This window comes from Malaya genurostris, chromosome 3 (genome assembly GCF_030247185.1).
Source record: "Malaya genurostris strain Urasoe2022 chromosome 3, Malgen_1.1, whole genome shotgun sequence".
In the NCBI taxonomy this organism is placed as follows: domain Eukaryota; kingdom Metazoa; phylum Arthropoda; class Insecta; order Diptera; family Culicidae; genus Malaya; species Malaya genurostris.
This window is the reverse complement of record NC_080572.1, coordinates 269,310,035-269,328,954: the sequence shown is the minus strand read 5'-3', so window position 1 is coordinate 269,328,954 and position 18,920 is coordinate 269,310,035. Positions and strand designations below refer to the sequence as shown.

Below are 18,920 nucleotides of genomic sequence, written 5' to 3'. Positions count from 1 at the left end.
CGCTGTAGAAACAACATCAAGCGATTGATGAAAACGACGAACATCCGATTCCCGGATTCAAATCGCTCGAATCCGACGGAAAAAATAACAATATATGGCAGGTGGGTATTGAGGTTTGCATCTGGACTTGGCTATTAATTTCTTCCATGCTGCCCATTCCTGCTTCAGGAAAAACTTCACCGAACAGAGCCTCGGATCAACAGTTGCAACCAAGCAATGCTGCTCCGTGTCTACGTTGATAATCAATATTTCACCAGGCACATCATCATTTGATTTGATGCAAAAATAAAATAGAATTCAATGAAACTATTTTGTTGTTCTTGTTCTAGAATTCAAATTCATTAGTTCATGTTTTGCTGATCTTCAGCATTGTTGAACAGAGATGTCTATCTCCTCTGTGTGACGAAGAGCAAACAAAATTTCTCCCCTCGCACTGACAACTTCAACGAGAGCTCTTCTCTTTCACATATATACACCACTGTTGTGTAAAGTGTGCACGCATCATGAGTGCGTTTGTTTATTTCCTTTTACCTCTTCCACTGAATCGCACCAAAGTGCTAGAGCATTAGCTAATAAATTCTCTGAGGTGGATGCAGATACTTTCACAGAGGTGTACACGCCGGTGAGCACTCTGCTGTATGGTTTTCGTAGATGAAGCGTGGACACGCAAAATCAGCAAAATAAAACAATTTATCGTAAAATTTTCGGTTTTCCTTGCAAATTTTTCATAGCAAGGCCAGATCTACTCTCTATTAATTAAAGTTCACAGAAGTGTTCGCTCACCATCACGCGCCAGTGGTCACTTGGGTGTATTTAGACGAGAGCGCGTGTGAGCGATTCATGCGAAGAGAATGTGTTTCACTCGCGCCAGCTGCTTTAACCACAAGCACACACTCAAATGCTGTCTATTCGACACTGAGAAGAAGTGCGCTTTCCTCTTTGTGCGGTGATTCGTTTTTTGCATCCTCAGTGTGGCAAAAATCTGACTCTAGCGTGTATAACTCTGGTGAAATGCCATCTCTGTTGTTGAATCAACCACTGCCTTTAGTTTCGAAATAACTAGAAGTGAAATGTCAAAAATACCATGGCTCTGGTTATAGCGAAAACTACAATGCAAATAAAGATTCGGTCATGGTTAGCCCAACCATCTCAATTGTATTAGTTATTCATACAATATACTGTTCAATATTACTATTCTAGAGCCGATACCATTTATAGTAAACATGAACTTGACTATTATTGAAGTCATATGATATAATAGTCGGCTGAAAACCACTATACTCGCATGGTCACGTTGGCCCTCTATATAGTAACTGTTACCATAATATTTTTCTGAGTGTACTTGTACTTACACGCAGGGAAAAATATTGAAAAAGTTTGGTTTTATATAGCTTATACTGTTTCTTGAAACTAAAAACTATTTGATAGAGATATCCTGCATCAAATATTTCTTTGTAAAGAAAACGTGTTTCTAATATTATTAATTATCTATACTTACACGCTTGGAACCGATTCCTGAGATCAGTATAATGAAATGGCGAATTAGTTCGTTAACTCGACAAATTTCATTGTTCCGTATTCCATACGCTCTTTTCTGATATCTCAGTTTGTTGCCGAAGTTTGGCATAAAATATTGCGGAACTTGTCCGTAAACAATATAATTAGCAAATCCGTTTGCCAACATTTCGATCATTGTGATTCGCTGAAATTCGGCAAGACACTTGTCGCAAGTCGATTTTACATAGCACTACGTCGTCATTTCTCGTGGAGCTGGAAAATATATATGAATTGAGCGAAGGAAACGCAATCATTTCCTATTGCGTAAAATGATTAAAAAATTAGAATTGAAAATTTGTCATCTTTTCATATATTTTTTCAAATATTTGTTTATTTCCAGGTTGAGATGTTCAGGAGCACTAGTAACCAATGATTCTTCGGGGTTTTAATTTGGATTATTGTTAGTATTTATTAAACCCTTCTTTTTTTCTCAACCTTAGCTTTTGTGATAATTATTTCTTACAATTGTAAAGCAGTATTCTTCCTACGCTAGATTGCTGATTTTTGGCTGTTCATGATTGAATCCCAATCGCTTTTGCTGAGCTAGCAGTAAAATTGTCACTGAGCAATCGGCTGTGCAAATCTGGGCAATTTTTTCGCCTAGATTAAGCAAAAAAAATAGTGCGTCGGTTTTGCCGAGAGCCGGAGAATAATTATTACAATGTCTGAAATTAGGTTTAGTTTAAATTTTTGATTAATCTAGATTAAACCACTTTCATATGTTTGGTTAGTAGTTTTTAAACGCATTTATTGAAATACAAAGCTTTTATTGCAAAACTCTTTCCTTTTAATGCTTTCGTTGTTTTCAAAATTCGTTGCATTGAATTTTTTTTCATTCGGCCTGTTTCGTTTTCGAATTTAAAGCGAGTGTACCGCCCGTGTGCACATGTGACGAGAGAACTGTCAAAAGAGGGTGTTAATTTTCCGATTCTATTGAATTTGTAAACAAAGTTTGTCTAACGTAATTTTCGGTTCAATTTGTGGCCGGTTTGGGAATTTTGTTCGGCTGAATTGATACTCGATAATGGATTTCGAGTTGAGAAACGTAAATAATGAAATGCGACTATTTGTAGCTTTTAAAAAACTGAAAAATATTTTCCTTCACTGCACAGCTGAAAGATTTTCTCGGATTATACAACAAAGTTACGGAGCTATGTTTCAATTCCTGTGTTGATAACTTTTTTGATCGGGATCTTACCAAGGAAGAGATTCATTGTACAGAAAGCTGTGTCGGAAAGTTCACCAACGTGAATCAACGACTGATGCAGGTTTACGTCGGAGTACAGAGTCAAATCAATGAGCGAAGAATGGTTGAGTTTGAGGCTCAACAGCAAAAACTAATAGAGCAACAACAACAGCAAGAAAGTCAACTAGCATCAGGTGCTGAAAATACGGAAACAATCAAAGACGCTGGGACGAAGGAAGTAGTTGTGAATCAAGAATAACATTCTTAATAAATACTTAATTTTAAGATAGAACCAAAGTGTTGAAAATGAGCGAAGTATGCATTAACGTGCTGATAGGTCTTCCTGGAGCAGGCAAAACTACGTTTTGCCAAAATTTTCGGAATTATTTGCAGCAAAAACAATCCTCTATTACTGTAGTTCACGTTTGTTTTGATGATTTTATTAAACTCGGAAACTTCGATTATGGAAATTCTTACAAGTTGAAACGAAAACAATTTTTGGAATGCTTTGAGCTCGTCCTGCGAGCTGTTCGTACTAGATCAGATAAATGTCTCTACCAAGCCAACGAGAAGTTTATTAAGACATTCGGAAAAGATCTGGCGATTGAATTGAACTCAACTTCCACATTAAAAACAACTTATCTATTTATCCTCGATGATAACATGTACTACAGAAGCATGCGCTATGAAATTCTTAAGCTTGCAAGAAAAAATCGCACTGGGTACTTTCAAATATATTTCGATATTCCACTTGAAGATGCGATGACCAGAAATGTTACTAGATCGACACCAATCCCAGATGACGTAATTTTGCGAATGAATATCCGACTTGAAAAACCAAACGGCCATTTTTACCGGTGGGAGAGAAACTGTATTTCAACCAAAGATCCATTATTAGACTTGGATAAAATCGAACTGATGGTTATTGATCGGATAAATCATCACGAATCACAGCTTGATTGCAAGATTGTGGCTCCAGTAGTGGAGCAATCGATCGTTCACAAATTAGATCTGCTGATGAGAAAAACGATCAGTGAAATTATACGAAATACAAAGAATGGTTCAAGTCAAGAGCTACTGAAGCTTCTTTCGAATGAGTTGAATAGCAAACGAAAAACATTGCTGAATAATTTCAGGGCTGGGTTGGTCGAGATTCCTGATCCAGATAATATTAACATACAGCATATTAGAATGTTGTTCCAGTGATTAGTTGTAAATAAACAGTAGTAGATCAATAAAAACAAAATGCTTTATATTAATGTGGTAATAATCCGAAAAATTGCCTTTTGATGTGTAACACATCTGTGTTATATATAAGAATGCAAATTAGATATTCGGAGACGATGGTTTTGTAGGCGTAAGTGACATATCAGTTGAGAAGCATCGTTCTGATTGGTTATTCAAACCAAATTATTGCTAATGCTACAGTCTCACACAAAATATGTCAGAGGAAATTTGCTGAAAGGCAGCTTACGTCACGACAATCGATACAAATCGATTGGTTGCTCTGCCAGTCTTGCTTTGATGAAATGTAATTTGCTCGCATTCGCTTATTGACCTTAGATAAGTTTGGAAAAATACCGGAACTTACATTATAATCAGGTAAACTGTAGCATTCAACAAAATCAGACTGGTAAAAGTATAGTGCCACCACGAATCGTTACGTTACACATTCGCGCATTATTAACTCAAATTTATTGGTTTTTCTCAAACTGGCAAAGAAAACATCCTGTCACTTTGTTATTCTATTTTTATTTTTAGCATTCAAATAAATTAAACTCTATAGTAATATACAAAACGAAAACACATAATTCGTAAAACAAGCAAAACTATTACTCAAACGTAATAAAATGCCTTCGATGTCGATGAGTCTAATAAATTGGCAAAAGTCACATCATGAACGACGTTTCCCGGCTTTTTTTCACTCCTTGTCCTCATTCCGATGCTTTGCCAATCTGTGCCAAATCAGGAATCTTTCGGAACATTTTCCTACCAATTCCAACCAACAGAATGATGTGACAGGTGTGAAGAATCAAACTGCTTACGTTAGTGCTGGGGTAGGTATTCCAGCAAAATTCCAACAGAAGCAACAATAGGAATTTCAGACTTGTGCTATACTCGGTGAACCAGGTAAGATACGGCAGGCTGTGGAAGTACCAGACATAGAACTGGTAATGCAAACTGCGCGCACAAACTATTCCGATGAAGTTCGATAGGAAAATAGGAAGCAGTGCCAGTTGGGTGGCTCTGTCAAAATGAATGGAAAATTTATTGGGCTGTGCTAGTGCTTCCGTTTCTACTGGTGCTGGTAGTGCTGTGGTAGTAGGGGTTTTATTAGTAGCCATCGTTTTGATTCCCTTCTCAAACGATTTCAGAAACTTTTCTTGTTCTTTGGTAAGCTCTTCTTCTTTTTTGGGTTGAGATTTACTAGGTTTCTCCTTCTTTTTCTTCTTTGCTTGAGTAACCTCCTGATTTTTGGCTGCTATTTGTGGAGCAAGCATTATTTCCAACTGCCTCAAACGGCAGTAATTTTGAAAGTATTTGAAACAAGGCGAAAAGAATATAATAAGCAACAACACGTGAGTAACTAACAGAGAAACGTGAAAAACTTGGCTTTCAAAAATCTCTCGGTCCAAAAACCGATAGTTGACAGTCCATTTGTGCTCGAAAATTCGACCTAAATCAAAACTGCCTTTCAGATACTCCCTCGGATAGGTTAGAAGGAACGGTGCTCCCAAGATCAATTGAATCAATCCACACACAGTGAGTTGTACGATGGTCTTCAGATAACCGAGGTTAGTAATGTATAACAGTAGGATACCAGGAGCAAATAACAGAATGTTCATTTTGACCGATACTCCTAAACTCAGGAGGATACTTCCGACCGTCCATCGACCGCTGATGAATGCATTTAGTGCCGCATAGAGAAATAGAATAGCTATTGGATCGTTGAACAACCTTAGTACGTAGATAGAGTGAATCCGGTAGGATGTGAAGGTTGTTATGACTAGAACATACGGTGGAAGTTTACGGCTTTTACTATACAACCGGAGAATCAGTGTCAGTTGAGCCAGATAGATCGCGATGAATATGTACTGGGCCAACCGGATATTTTGACCGTGTGATGTTATGAAGTAAAATGCGCTGTAAATGTAGACAAATCCAGCAGGGTATACTAGCGGACCGGTGTCACCTGCAATAGAGAACCGTTTGAAAACAAAACTTCAACATAATTACTATATTCTATTTTTAGAATCGAGCTGGTACACAATCTGTCCTCATGGACAGAAATCGGTATTCAATTACATATAAATTTACCTCTCAGCTCCGCATAATTTGTCGTTCCGTTCAGAAAGCCTTCGCATTCCTGCATATAAGCCTTCCAATCAATTTCCGTGTAAGAAATGTTGCGAACCACGAAAACATTGAGCAGCAGTTCGGCTATCAGAATTAACCATGACACAAACGGAAGGCGCGCCGGATCGAATATAAGAGATTTGACAAAGTTTACATTAATGTATTGTTTCTGCAACCGTTTCCAGTTAAGAGACGATTGTTTGTCCTGTTTTCGAATACCGGTCACTGGATTTTTGTTCTTCGTCCCGGGCGGTGCCATGACGACGGTGTGTTGTAAAGCAGTACGTAATCTGTTGCCGTACGCGTTGCAGCCGATCGAATTTTGACATTTTCTGTTATTCTTCTCATTTTTCCATTCTTTATTCATGTTTCGAGGACAGCCAACACGCTATTGAAAAAGTGCTCAAGTTTGAGTTCAATCTCACTAAATTACTTTAGAAGTAGGTCACCGTAAAAAGATATTAGTGTGTTCTAGAGTTGCCAGGTATACCGATTATCGGTATTATATAGATTTTTGTATTCAATATTGATACACAGATAAAAACCCTCATTCTTGTTTACGCCCGTAAAAAATAAACCATTGAATTTACAGCATGAACAATTGATTCACAATTACATCTATGGGTTACAAAACATTTTATTGTATCTTGACAAGATTTGCAATATATTGTTTCTACGATTCACAATTGAATTTATTGCACACGTGGTGCTTCAAACAATATGCAAACTGTACTTTGGATTGTTTTCCAAGAAAACATGTATGAGCAAATTTTATGATTTGAATTGTTACGATACTTAACAACCTATACATTCTATTGTAAAAAGCATGTTCACATTTAATTGAATAGTGTAAACAATATATTAAAATATTGTTCAATGGTCAATGCAAAATTGTGCAACAAATCGTATAGTTTGTCTACAATATTTTTTATTCGGGCGGTCGCATGCGATACTTTCGAAAGCATGTCAAGTTTGTATTATTGTTTACGTTCGAATCAATCGCACTTTCATACATCTTACATGCATGAGAATCGCCCCAATCTAACTTGAAGCCTCATGCAGAGAAATTGGAGCTTGTTTAAAATAACAAATCAGTGGGAGGATATTTGAATTTTATGTTAATTTCAAGCTAAAATTAGTTAATTGTTTCAAACCTTTCCTTTCAAACTTTTTCCTTTCAACATCAACAATCATTTCTGTTCGATGTGAATCAAAATTTTGGTCTTGGCAAACGAAAACAATAATTGTTTTGGTCTGTAAACAAGGCTGGGACTTTTCAATTTTAGAATTTTTGAATACACGAATCATTCGAAACTAAATTGACATACACTCTGACGTATCGCATATAGGTAATCAATTGAATTTGAATGATTTCTTCATGGTTTAGCATTTATTTGAAGAAGTTTACTGAGAAGTTTACATCATAATTCGCGTTCGAATATTCTTGAGTGCAAACAAGAATGATTTTTTCGAGGTTCTTTTAAAATAAATTTAAAAATTTACAGTTGAAAGCAACTTAAAAAAATTTAAAAATTTACAGTTGAAAGCAACACTGAATCGGTAGAGTTTTTTTAAGCAGAAGTGACTAAATTCATTCAGTGACTAAATTAGCGTTCATTTCGATTAACTTATAGTTTTGATGTGAACATTGCGCACCACGGTGATATCGCTTCTCAGAAAATTACTGATGGGATTAGTTGATTTAGCTCTGGTGAGTGCCTCGAGATTTCTTGTAGTTTAATAATGATTGATACGTTATTATTTTTAGCTTCTCATCAAACTCAATTCATGCTTCTGCTACCAGAATTAACCAACTTTCGAAATAAAAGTTTTCCAGCTCTTAAATTGATAGTTTTTACTCTCTGCTAAAAAGAACCAACGGAAGCTCGCGAATTTACCAATGATCTTCTTAAATTAATCAACCGTACTTTTGTGTGTAAAAAAAAGCAAAGCCTTGGTATTACATTCCTGTAGTGGAATTTGACTTTCTGTTTCAACAGACTTCGCAGCCGATTCAGAGTGTACAGAACCATTGCATGGCTAGTACTACGATTCTACTTACACTACGAATCCTTCCAGGTAGGGGCTCGAACATACGACAACTGGTTTGTAGACCAGCGTGTGTGTATTACTTGTGAAGTTCTACAAAGCGCAATAATTGAGCAATCGCTATGAAATGTTGAACCTATGTTTCTTAAAACGATGTGCAAGGAACCGACTAGACGATGAAAAAAATAATAATGACAGAATTATTCATTCAGGAGTTAGCCAAATTTTGTGCTAGAGCACATCCGTTTTCAATATGTTTACGATTCGTCTTTGACTCATCAGTGCATAGCAGTTCAAATTGAGATCACCTCAGAATGAAATCGTTTCGCAAGCTCCCACTGCCTCCGATTCTTACAGTAATTTGTATTTTTATTGAAAAGTTCTATCCGCGGTTTAGCACTCATGTTGTGCATATTCAGCCGGAAGTTTTTTGGCAGCTAGTGTGAGAAGAAACAACTTGAATAGTCAAATCGTGTTTCCAAATCATGTATTTGTTTCACAACAACAGTTTTAAGAAACCAAAAAACTCAACTCCACTTTCATGCTGAACAGAGGGCGGAAATTTTGACTTGTCGAATCCAAGGATCGTCAAGAAAATCCAGAATACAGTTGGCCAACGGAACAGAAAACATATACACAAAGCAATTTGAGGAAGTTTATGCGGATTTCATCGTCAGATCACCGCAAAAATATCAACAGAATTGAAATTTTCTCGTAATTAGTTGAATAAATTGTTATAAAATGCGATCAAAGTAAGTGATGGGAACAGGTACAGATCGAAACTGTCCTCTGGTAATAACAATCAAATTGATACTGGCAGAAATATTTCAATTAAACGTATACCGGTGTAGACATAAAATTCACTCCACTGTAAAAAAAAACTAGTCTCGTGACTATCGTTTCGGAGCAACTTCGTTGTTGCGTTACCTGCCATGGCTTTCTTGTATTGCCTTTGCTTTCCGTACTCACAATACACTGCGCCAAGTGGTAAATGCGGTCATTAAAGAAGATACCGGATACACTCAACAATAAATCAAAATTAATTCTAATGTTTTTCGTCACATTCATGTCTTATTATTTGTCTTTGGGTCTATCATATATTACTCCAACCACTGTTTGTAACTAACTAGTGAATTGAAATTGTATTGTATTGTATATAAATTTATTTCACCTCGTTTTTAACCATTAGGTCCTTCGTCGAGGGCCGAGAATTCAAATCAACTTTCGAGCGAAACTACCATCACAGATAACAGATATACTGGCTCGAACAAAATTTTTCAAAATCCTGTGTAAATTTTTTATTTGCTATACGTTAGAAACACTACTGCCAAATACAAATAATAATACCCCTAAGTCCCATATAAACGAATCGCCAATGTTTGGTTCACAGCATGAACAAGTAAGCCTAGCAACTATCTCCCTTTCGTTGCGATAATGTGAAAATGTGAAAGGAGATCGTTTCTGGCAACGCTTTATGCTAGTTGCTACGGTGCAAAACAAACTTGTTTGTTTATCGTTGCTGTATTAAACTGCAACAATCAGTCTAAATATCGCCGGCTAATAAACCGAGAAGCTTTCGAAATGGTGAGAAGTTGCTTAGTAGAGGGATGTGACACACGAACAGGGTCGTCCGAAATTTCGCTCCATAGTTTTCCTAAGGATCAGAATATGTAAGTAATATGTTTACATATTTTTCACTATAATAAACAGTAACTATTGTGAACTTGTTCTTACCCTTCAGTGTTGCTAGTTTTATAGGAAATTCGTTAAAGTACATTGTCACTCTGACAGTGTATCATGACAATGTACATCACGATGCAAAATGTGTCCTTGAAAATTTGTCGGAGTACTCCGTATTATAATTTGTATTTGCTACTGCCACCTACTCGACTGTTCCCCGCGAGTTTTCAAAACATTCTACTACGTTCCAGAACGATAACAAAATTATTCTACCTGTTATAGAAATATTCCGACTGCAACCATTTGAACACTTCTCACACGATTCCTCTCAGAGTAAAAGACAACTATATTTCAAAGTCGTTTGAATAACTCGTGAATCAATCGGAATAAAACAAAATAAATTAGACATTCTAAAAAACAGCAAAACAAAAAAATTGCGTGAAGTGAATGTCGCACTCAAAAAAGATATGTCGTGATGCGAATACTGCACGTGGTGACATCTGCAAGTATTCGCCACATGCTTGAGCAATTTTTACACACAGTTCATATGCGAGCTTGTATATCTGTTTTCTGTGCTATCATTTCATTTGTTTTCGTAAATTTAGCTCTTTGTTTCCTATGCCAACAAACTTTAATTGCTGGGAAGCAAATTATTACTACTTTCAACCCACTTTTTTGTTTCGCACCGATGTCATTGTCCATTGGAAAGTCATCTTAGCGATGAACTCTGTTATGGTATTAAAATAATTAAAATTAAAATTTCCCAAAATTCCTCGTTGTTCACTTTAAGAGAAAACACAATTGATTTTGTATCACCCGGTAATAACATACATACTCAATTTTCAGTAAATGCGTCGTACGAAAAATGACCAAAAATAAGTAAAAGTGTGGATCAACATTTTTGACAACCAGCTGTCGTCATTGGTTTCGTTCCCGCTGCATTTTTCCGTTGGTTGCTTCTTTCTGTTTTGGTCATTATCTTCGCTGATTAGTCTGGCATCAGAAGTCAATAAATTGCGCCAAAGGCTGCGTAAGAAAAATTTAGCCAAGCAACTTCCCGGAGAATATGTTCCATCCTGTGCGGTAATCAAAAATGAATACGGTTATCAATCTTATCGAGAGACAACATGGAAATCGTAAGTTGTATTTTAGAAACGTATTTGACAGGAATTTTCCTGAGAGATGATTGGTTTCCGTTACAGGTTTTTCGGTAACGTACGATACAGCTCTAACGCGATTATCAGTACACGAGCATGATAGTTGGAAAGGTATCAGTCCTTCGGAACTGACAGCAGATTTCAATCCAGCACCGCCAATTTTAGCGGCAAAATTTTCGAAATGTCACGGAAACGAGCATATTTTAGCAATCGCGAATGAGGACGGAAAAGTTGCTATACAGGATACGTCCCGGCCTAATGTAGAACCGGGAGGGGAGCGTGCACTAGAAGGTGAACAGTGCCACCTTAATGCGGTGTTCGACGTCGAATGGATGCCCGGAGATATGAAGCTCGTTTCTGCTTCGGGAGATCATACAGCTCGCCTATGGACATTAACCGAATCGAAGCTGGTTAGCAGTCAGGTGTTCAATGGCCATTCCCGCTCGGTGAAGACTGCATCCTTTCGACAAACAGATCCAGCAATTTTCGCTACCGGAGGACGAGATGGTGTAATAGTTTTATGGGACATACGAGCACAGCTCGGATCCAACTTGGCTCCAAGAGCCGATAGCTGCATTTTCAGTGGTCATGCTGGTGGACCAGGAACACCATCGGCATATCGCAAGAGAACGAGAGCGACACCAAAGATTCCTCCTGCGGGGTGTAGCAGTTCCATCACCGGTAAGATGTTTTGAATCGACTGGGGATGTACAAAAAGCTTGCAGTATTAACATTTTTTTTTAACGTAGGTTTGGCATTTCAGGATGATAATACTTTGATCTCCTGTGGTGCTGGAGATGGAATTATTAAAGTTTGGGATGTCAGGCGACACTATTCCAGTCACAATCGGGATCCATTGCCAAAGTATAGTTTTCCGTATTCTGGAACAACAACTCTCAAAGGGTTCACAAATTTGCTGATCGACAACTCCCGGAAACGATTGTATGTGAACTGTATGGACAATCACATATATTGTTACAACGTTTCAAGCTACGCCCCACAGCCAATTCAACGCTACGGTGGATTCAAGAATGGTACATTCTATATCAAATCTTATTTAAGTCCGGATGGGCAGTATCTGATCAGTGGATCAAGTGACGAGAAGAGCTACATCTGGAATGTAGATAGTGCGAATCCTCTGGTTCGGTTGAATGGTCATACAGTAGAAGTAACCAGTGTTGCGTGGATGCAAAGTCATAACGATATCCGCATTGTGACGTGCAGTGACGATGCACGGCACAAAATTTGGAGAGTCGGACCGGAGCACATCGATGCCGATGAGAAGGAGAGATACAAAGGTGATGCGGAATATTGCGACAACTATCGTCAGGATATGGCTAAGGTTAGACTGAAATCGTTAGAATTCACACCTAGATCAATTAGAAGAATTGTGGAACGGAACGAGAAGACTCCAAACACGATCGAAAAAAAAGTTGTCGGCAAACGTTCCTTTCTGGAAATGGCTGGTTTTGACCAACAGGATCCATCCACATCTTACATCGAGATTAAGAGACCGAATATCGAAACACGTGGACGACGGCTTTTTAGTCCTGCCAATACCAATAGCAAATTTTCAGGTTTTGCTGCTCTTGAAATTGCAACTAATTCATCGACTTCTCGAAGTCTCAACACAATACTGGAGGAAAGTGACGACAAATCATCGTCGAGCTGTAAGTCGCCTCTTACGTTGTCCGATTTGAATCTTAAATCACCGGATTCAATGTTATCCAAACTAAGCAGTGGATTGTCCTCACCAACCATTAATCTTCCTAACTTCGTAATCGACGGAGATGCTCCTCACTTAGTGAATGTGAATAGCAGTTGCAGCAATAAACGAAAGCTAAAGGAAAACGTCGATTGGTTGACGAAAATTCGAAAGCAAAAATTGATGCAAGCTGCCAAATCCATTGAGTCAACAACATCCGTTACGGAAGACGTTAGTATATTGCTGTCACCTCGGCTGCAGATGCTAAAGACATCGGACGAGAATCCTTCGACCAGTCAACAACCTTGCACTCCCCGTCGAAGAGCTTCACGTTGCGGGTCGATCGATGGCACACAGCAACCGAGAACTCCCCGTAGCAGGCGCAACTCCGTGAATGGTCAAGGTTCCAGTACACCCGAGACGTCGATATTGAAATTTTTTACGGTTACGACACCGACTGGCAATAATGTTAGCAACAGTCGGTCAAATCTTTGAACTTTATAAATGACCTTTTGAAGCTTTTATAGTACTTCTGCTCTTAGTTTGGTGGTTAGCTAGAAAAGATTGCTATGGATATATACGTATTCCTACTTAGTTCGAACTACTAACATTTTTTTTGTAGGAACGGACAGCTTGACCGTTCTTCTCCCAATAATATCCTTACTTCCAAAAGTGCTCTCTCTATCAGAATTAGAGAAGAGCCGTTTGGAGTACATCTTGACTGATTAACTTTGTTTACATTTTATGATTTTACATGGATTGATTACAGATTAAAAAAAATTCAAAGCAGACACGCTTTTGCTACGGATGCAATAAAATGTCACTTTGTGTATATAAGGATTGAATAAGTTTTGACCAAAAAGAGAATATAAATGATGTCGTTTGATTATTATATGTTGTAGTGTTTTATTTTGGAATCCTCGCAATCTATCGGAGATGCTGGTTAGCTTAATTTCTTGTCTACTACGGCGTTGGAGAGGTTCGTGATAGCAAATGAAATTGTCCCTAGAAATTGTAATAGTAATAATAATAATAACAATAATGATAACATTTTATCGAAACCAAAATCCGCTATATGATGAGAAAGAGGAATTCATTGTTCTGAAACGAAGTTTTCGCACGTCGTTGCTCACCGCATGTGCTATTCGTAGCAGCAACCAACAAACAATAGTCGAGCGAGCGTTTAGATAGCCTTTTGAAAAAATTAGAAAGGTGAAATCAACCAATTTATTCGAATTTCGGGAGCCGTGACAAGCAGAATTCATTCCATTTTTTAGGTATAATCAACAGACACAATATGGTCCAAATAAAAATTTCTAGTAATATACAAAAAAATTACAAGTATCCCCTCTTTTCCTACGTAGCCTGCGTAGACTTTTCGAATTCACAAAACATGATTGAAATTCATTATTTTTACGTTTTGTCATAGACTCACCAGTGCGTAAAACTTTATGTTGAACTGTTATGGCACCTGTAGTTCAACATAAACCGGGACACGTAAAGTTGGTCACACGTTTTTTGGATCCCTTGTTTGCTTACTGTTCGCAGTGTGGGTCATTGTCAATTACTGTAGATGCGCCTTGCTGTACATTGATTGCAGTTGCTAATTAGTCCAAAGGTAAAAGCATTTTTGGAACAAAAGTACTAGGTCCACCGTTACCGTTGCTGAACGATTGTCCTTGTCTTTGGCTGAAGATATCCTTTTCCCAATTTCAGTGCAGGGTTTATCGTAGTGTGCAGGTTGTTCACAAAACTGACATATAATCAGCTGGTTCTCAAAGATAGTCAGGGATTTACAAGGATGGCTTCCGCCTTGACGACAAAATAACAAAATATGGAAGTAGAGTAAGAAGCCTTGTTGAATTGAATCTCACTTACATCATTAACGTATAGATATATTCGTTCTCTTAGCAAGATTTCAAGTTCGTTTGCTGATGGTCTAACTTTACAGCGCTTGCATTCAAAACAAATTGAATTTGCTCTTGTAGGCCAAGTTTCAGGCTTTTGTAATTCGTATTTGCCCATTTCGTATACGTGCAGGTGAGCACTCTGTTGTACGGTTCGCATAAGCGAAGCGTGGGGCACGCATATTCAGCAATAATACAATTTATCATTGAAATTTTGGATTTTCTAGCTGCGAAAAAAAATTCATAACAAGGCCAGCGCTACTTTATATAAATTGAAAAATTAAATCCGGGAAGTGTTCGCTCACCAGCACGCGCCAGAGATCACTTGGGTGTGTTTAGGTGAGAGCGCGTGAGAGCGATTCATGCGCAGATAATGTTCACTCGCACCAACATCTTTGAACACAAGCACACGCAAAGTCTGTCTATTCGACACTAACGAGAAGTGCGCTTTCCTTTTTGTGCGGTGTTCGCCGACTGCATCATCAGTGTAGGCGTGAAACTTACACGCGGCGTGAAACTTTCACTCTAGTGAAATGCCATCACTGATCACCATTATGAATCCGCGGTCCCATGGTTACGTTAACTGTTACGTTACGTTTGTATAAATCTTTATTATATTTTTTTTTTTTTTTGGTGGGTTTACCGGTCGGGCAGCTGAATAGCGCAAATTCTGAACCGGGCCCATTTATGGATCCAGGATATACAATATCAATTCCACGCCTGACGAACTAGTCTATGTTGACCAACTGAACACTGGCGTTGGCCCGGAATTGTGCATTGATCCTTTCACCATGTGCAAGAGCGTTGCTGAAATATTTAAAAAAGATATTAAAAACAAATTATACTTACTAAATATGGCTTGATGGTGTACTTAATCTACAATCTTGGAAGAGGAAATAAATGTATGTTTTGCTTTTGCATAGTAAAATATGAGTGATGAATGATGAATGATGAGTGAGTGGAGTATTAGTATGGATTTAAGTAAAAGTAACGAATGTCTGATAAAGCACCAAGCATACTACACTGTAATCTAAGAGAAAGCTACTTTCAACATGCAACTAAACTACAATGAGTTGAAGTTTCGGATGATGTTATCCACGCCATTTGCGGTTCCAAAAGGTAACAAAGAGTATATGGTTCCGTCATCATAAAACCAACTGCATACTGCAAAAGAAATCAAACTTGATTAGTAGATCGCTTCTCTACCCTAGATCAAAGTGTAGTATTTGTTGTAGCATGGACAATGCCTGACAAGTTTGGCACACCCAGAAAGAGGAACGTATCCATTTTATTGTTCCCATTCTGTGTATTGTTGCCTCTTCTTGTCAGACATTACCCATGGCACCATTAGTGTGCATCCTTCTCCATTGAGTAAGGATACAGACAAGCCCTGGGACCGCGACAGCATCATTCAATCTGTCTCAAGGTTGTGCTAACGCCCAGGGAAATCTTTATTATATTTTATCAAATTCAAAACTGTGCCAATTATTCACAAGTAATGATAATAATCGTAAGGGGTTTTTACATCGAATCGTAACCGGTGATGAAAAGTGGGTTCGATACGATAATCCTAAACGCAGAAAATCATGGGAAAAGCCCGGGTGTTGAGAGAACAAAATCAGAAACACAGTAGGTCTAGCTTTTTTAAATAGAAAATTTTCATTTAAGATTTTTGACTTGTACAAGTTGGGACAAATAAAATTGAACCTCTCGAAATCAAGAAACTTTTTTCAATCGTGAAAGAACATTGGTCCTTCTCATTCCGGCAGGTGAGTCCCGGCCACGGAAGAGACCTGAAAATGAACTGAATTAACATTGGTTCTTCTCATTCCGGCAGGTGAGTCCTGGCCACGGAAGAGACCTGAAACTGAACTGAATTAACATTGGTCCTTCTCATTCCGGCAGGTGAGTCCCGGCCACGGAAGAGACCTGAAACTGAACTGAATTAACATTGGTCCTTCTCATTCCGGCAGGTGAGTCCCGGCCACGGAAGAGACCTGAAACTGAACTGAATTAACATTGGTCCTTCTCATTCCGGCAGGTGAGTCCCGGCCACGGAAGAGACCTGAAACTGATTTGAATTAACACCGGACATGCTACTTCGTCGAAGGCAAAACCGAATATTCACGGCGCCAAGGTATGAAATGTGACCATCATCATCATGATTTGTATTTGGTGGGATCAGCTCGGTGTGATTTACTACGAGCTCTTAAAACCGGGTGAAACTATCACAGGAGATCGCTACCGAACGCAACTGATGCGCCTTAGTCGCGCGCTAAAGAAAAGCGGTCACAATATCAAGAGCGACATGATAAAGTCATCCTCTAACACGACAATGCTCGGCCTCACGTCGCAAAAGTGCTCGAAAAGTACCTAGAAACGCTGAAATGGGAAGTCCTGCCCCACCCGCCGTATTCGCCAGATGTCGCCCCTTCTGACTTCCACCTATTCCGTTCTATGGCACACGGCCTGGCAGATCAACATTTTCAATCCTTCGAAGAGTTGAAAAAATGGATTGCTTCATGGATAGCGTCAAAAGAGGACTCCTTTTTTCGAGCCGGGATCCGAAAATTTCCGGAAAGATGGGAGAAAGTTGTCGCTAGCGACGGACAATACTTTGAATAATACATCTGTAAGCACTTTTTCGCAATAAAGCTTTTAATTTTAGAAAAAAAAGGCGGAAGCAAAGTTGTACACCTGATATATACATTTCAACCGGAATCCGGAAACGTTTTCGTATGGCCATTGATTAACACAATCTACAAATTGGATTAGTTTTTGGTTCCATTTTTTAAATTTAGAAGCTTTTTCTACCTTATTACATCATGCTTCCCGAGTAGCAATCCGCAACTAGTTCTGATGCGACTAAGTCCAAACTATGTTGCAACAAGAGCACGAATATGTTTTTAATGTTATACTGGTTAAAACAAGGTGACATCAATGTTTCTTCATAACACAACTAGTTACGAAATAGTTATTTAGGTTTCAAATCACTACATCTTTTTGTCATATTGAATTAATTATAATTTATAAGCTATCGTTACTTAATCCAAACATATCTTTAATAACAACTATGCTTCTAGCTACTAGTTGAAAATAAGTTTATTTGACTCCAATATTAGCAACCCATAACTAGTTCTGATACCACTTAGCTCAACTATGTTGCAACAAGAGCACGAACATGTTTTTTATGTTATGCTGGTTGAAACAAGGTGACGGCAGTGTTTCTTTATAACGTAAACATTGAACTAGCAATCATTTGTAAGTTATCGTTACTTCATTCTAACATATCTTTAATCACAGCTCTGGTTTTAGCTGCTAGTTAAAAAAAGGTTGCGAAACCATTATAAATACGTAAGCGTATATGTAAATCGTTACGGTTAAATGATGTAGCAATAACTTTGATGTTATAGGATTATAACATACAATTTCTGCATTGATTCAGATAGTTATCGGTAGGTTTTCGCAACGTTATGATAACGAAAATGTAACCAAAAAAACTTTTATTGGCTTGAATATGGCGAACACAATGTGGAGTCTCAAAAAGTGTATGAAACGTGAATAAAACCAGGATATTACTTTTTTTAAAACTACTTTTTGACGAAAATAATTTTTGTTCTATGCACTATTATAAACTCGAAGAAAACAATATAGAAACATCGATTCTGATAATATTATAATTCTCATGATATATGAATTTAAAATGATGAGAAATCACTCTACTTGGAACAATTTTGAGCATTTTGAACATAGAATTATTTTGTTGTTTATTCTTTATATTTTTATAAACAGATTTTGATTGACGACGCATAAAAAACAGTTAAGTAAAATTGAATTCCGCTCGACAGTTTTATAATCGTTGTGAAACTTGTACCTTGTATTAAATTTTTAATTTCAAGTACTATACTGTCTTTTTATTGTTGATAGGAAAACATTATGGATTCATTCAATGTTTATAATGTCGATGGAAACAAAGTTTCAACTAGTTTACTTGAAAATAAGTTATATTCTGTTATATAGATACTCACTGTTTGAAGGAATTACTTTCTTGATCAAGTTCTTAATAAAAACGAAAAGCGTCCGATAAGTTCACCAGTCCAGATCAAAGTGATCTATCAAATCTATTTTACTTTTAGCATAACTAATTTCCTTATGTACACAAAAAACATATTTACATAAAAGAGGGGAAATGGGTTCGGTCTTTTATACCGACTCTAGATGAATCCAACTACACACTAAATCTATTCGACTCGTTATACTAGTTCCTTACAAATTCTTCCCTCTTAAGTTATTTGAAATCATTTATAACATTTGAAACAAAA

General features: G+C 37.6%; 4 protein-coding genes across 4 annotated transcripts; 3 read left to right on the top strand and 1 right to left on the bottom strand.

Moving 5' to 3' along the window:
• The first annotated feature begins 2,446 nt into the window (after positions 1 to 2,446).
• On the top strand, positions 2,447 to 3,002 carry LOC131437402 (mitochondrial import inner membrane translocase subunit Tim10B). The gene is made up of 2 exons (XM_058606712.1): positions 2,447 to 2,602; positions 2,670 to 3,002. The coding sequence occupies exons 1-2, from the start codon at positions 2,582 to 2,584 to the stop codon at positions 3,000 to 3,002; spliced, it is 354 nt and encodes a 117-aa protein (XP_058462695.1). The 5' UTR covers positions 2,447 to 2,581.
• A 47-nt stretch (positions 3,003 to 3,049) lies between these two features.
• Positions 3,050 to 3,986, top strand: LOC131437401 (L-seryl-tRNA(Sec) kinase). The gene has a single exon (XM_058606711.1). It carries the CDS (start codon positions 3,050 to 3,052, stop codon positions 3,947 to 3,949), a length of 900 nt encoding a protein of 299 aa, XP_058462694.1. The 3' UTR covers positions 3,950 to 3,986.
• A 522-nt stretch (positions 3,987 to 4,508) lies between these two features.
• Positions 4,509 to 6,428, bottom strand: LOC131438206 (lethal(2)neighbour of tid protein 2). The gene is made up of 2 exons (XM_058608072.1): positions 6,062 to 6,428; positions 4,509 to 5,936 (listed from the first exon to the last, which is right to left on the bottom strand). Exons 1-2 carry the CDS (start codon positions 6,357 to 6,359, stop codon positions 4,678 to 4,680), a joined length of 1,557 nt encoding a protein of 518 aa, XP_058464055.1. The 5' UTR covers positions 6,360 to 6,428; the 3' UTR covers positions 4,509 to 4,677.
• Positions 6,429 to 10,749: 4,321 nt separating this feature from the next.
• Positions 10,750 to 13,590, top strand: LOC131437816 (protein lethal(2)denticleless). The gene is made up of 3 exons (XM_058607406.1): positions 10,750 to 10,965; positions 11,032 to 11,667; positions 11,736 to 13,590. The coding sequence occupies exons 1-3, from the start codon at positions 10,923 to 10,925 to the stop codon at positions 13,184 to 13,186; spliced, it is 2,130 nt and encodes a 709-aa protein (XP_058463389.1). The 5' UTR covers positions 10,750 to 10,922; the 3' UTR covers positions 13,187 to 13,590.
• The last annotated feature ends 5,330 nt before the right edge of the window (positions 13,591 to 18,920 follow it).

What these genes read in the sequence shown, in the direction of transcription:
- LOC131437402 (XM_058606712.1), top strand. Translation starts at nt 2,582, where the DNA reads ATGGATTTCGAGTTGAGAAAC. An exon ending in TGGATTTCGAGTTGAGAAAC is followed by an intron (nt 2,603 to 2,669) that starts GTAAATAATGAA and finishes TTCACTGCACAG; the next exon opens with CTGAAAGATTTTCTCGGATT.
- LOC131437401 (XM_058606711.1), top strand. Translation starts at nt 3,050, where the DNA reads ATGAGCGAAGTATGCATTAACGTGCTGATAGGTCTTCCTGGAGCAGGC.
- LOC131438206 (XM_058608072.1), bottom strand. Translation starts at nt 6,359, where the DNA reads ATGGCACCGCCCGGGACGAAGAACAAAAATCCAGTGACCGGTATTCGA. An exon ending in AAATTATGCGGAGCTGAGAG is followed by an intron (nt 5,937 to 6,061) that starts GTAAATTTATAT and finishes TCTCTATTGCAG; the next exon opens with GTGACACCGGTCCGCTAGTA.
- LOC131437816 (XM_058607406.1), top strand. Translation starts at nt 10,923, where the DNA reads ATGAATACGGTTATCAATCTTATCGAGAGACAACATGGAAATC. An exon ending in CGAGAGACAACATGGAAATC is followed by an intron (nt 10,966 to 11,031) that starts GTAAGTTGTATT and finishes TTTCCGTTACAG; the next exon opens with GTTTTTCGGTAACGTACGAT. An exon ending in GTGTAGCAGTTCCATCACCG is followed by an intron (nt 11,668 to 11,735) that starts GTAAGATGTTTT and finishes TTTTTAACGTAG; the next exon opens with GTTTGGCATTTCAGGATGAT.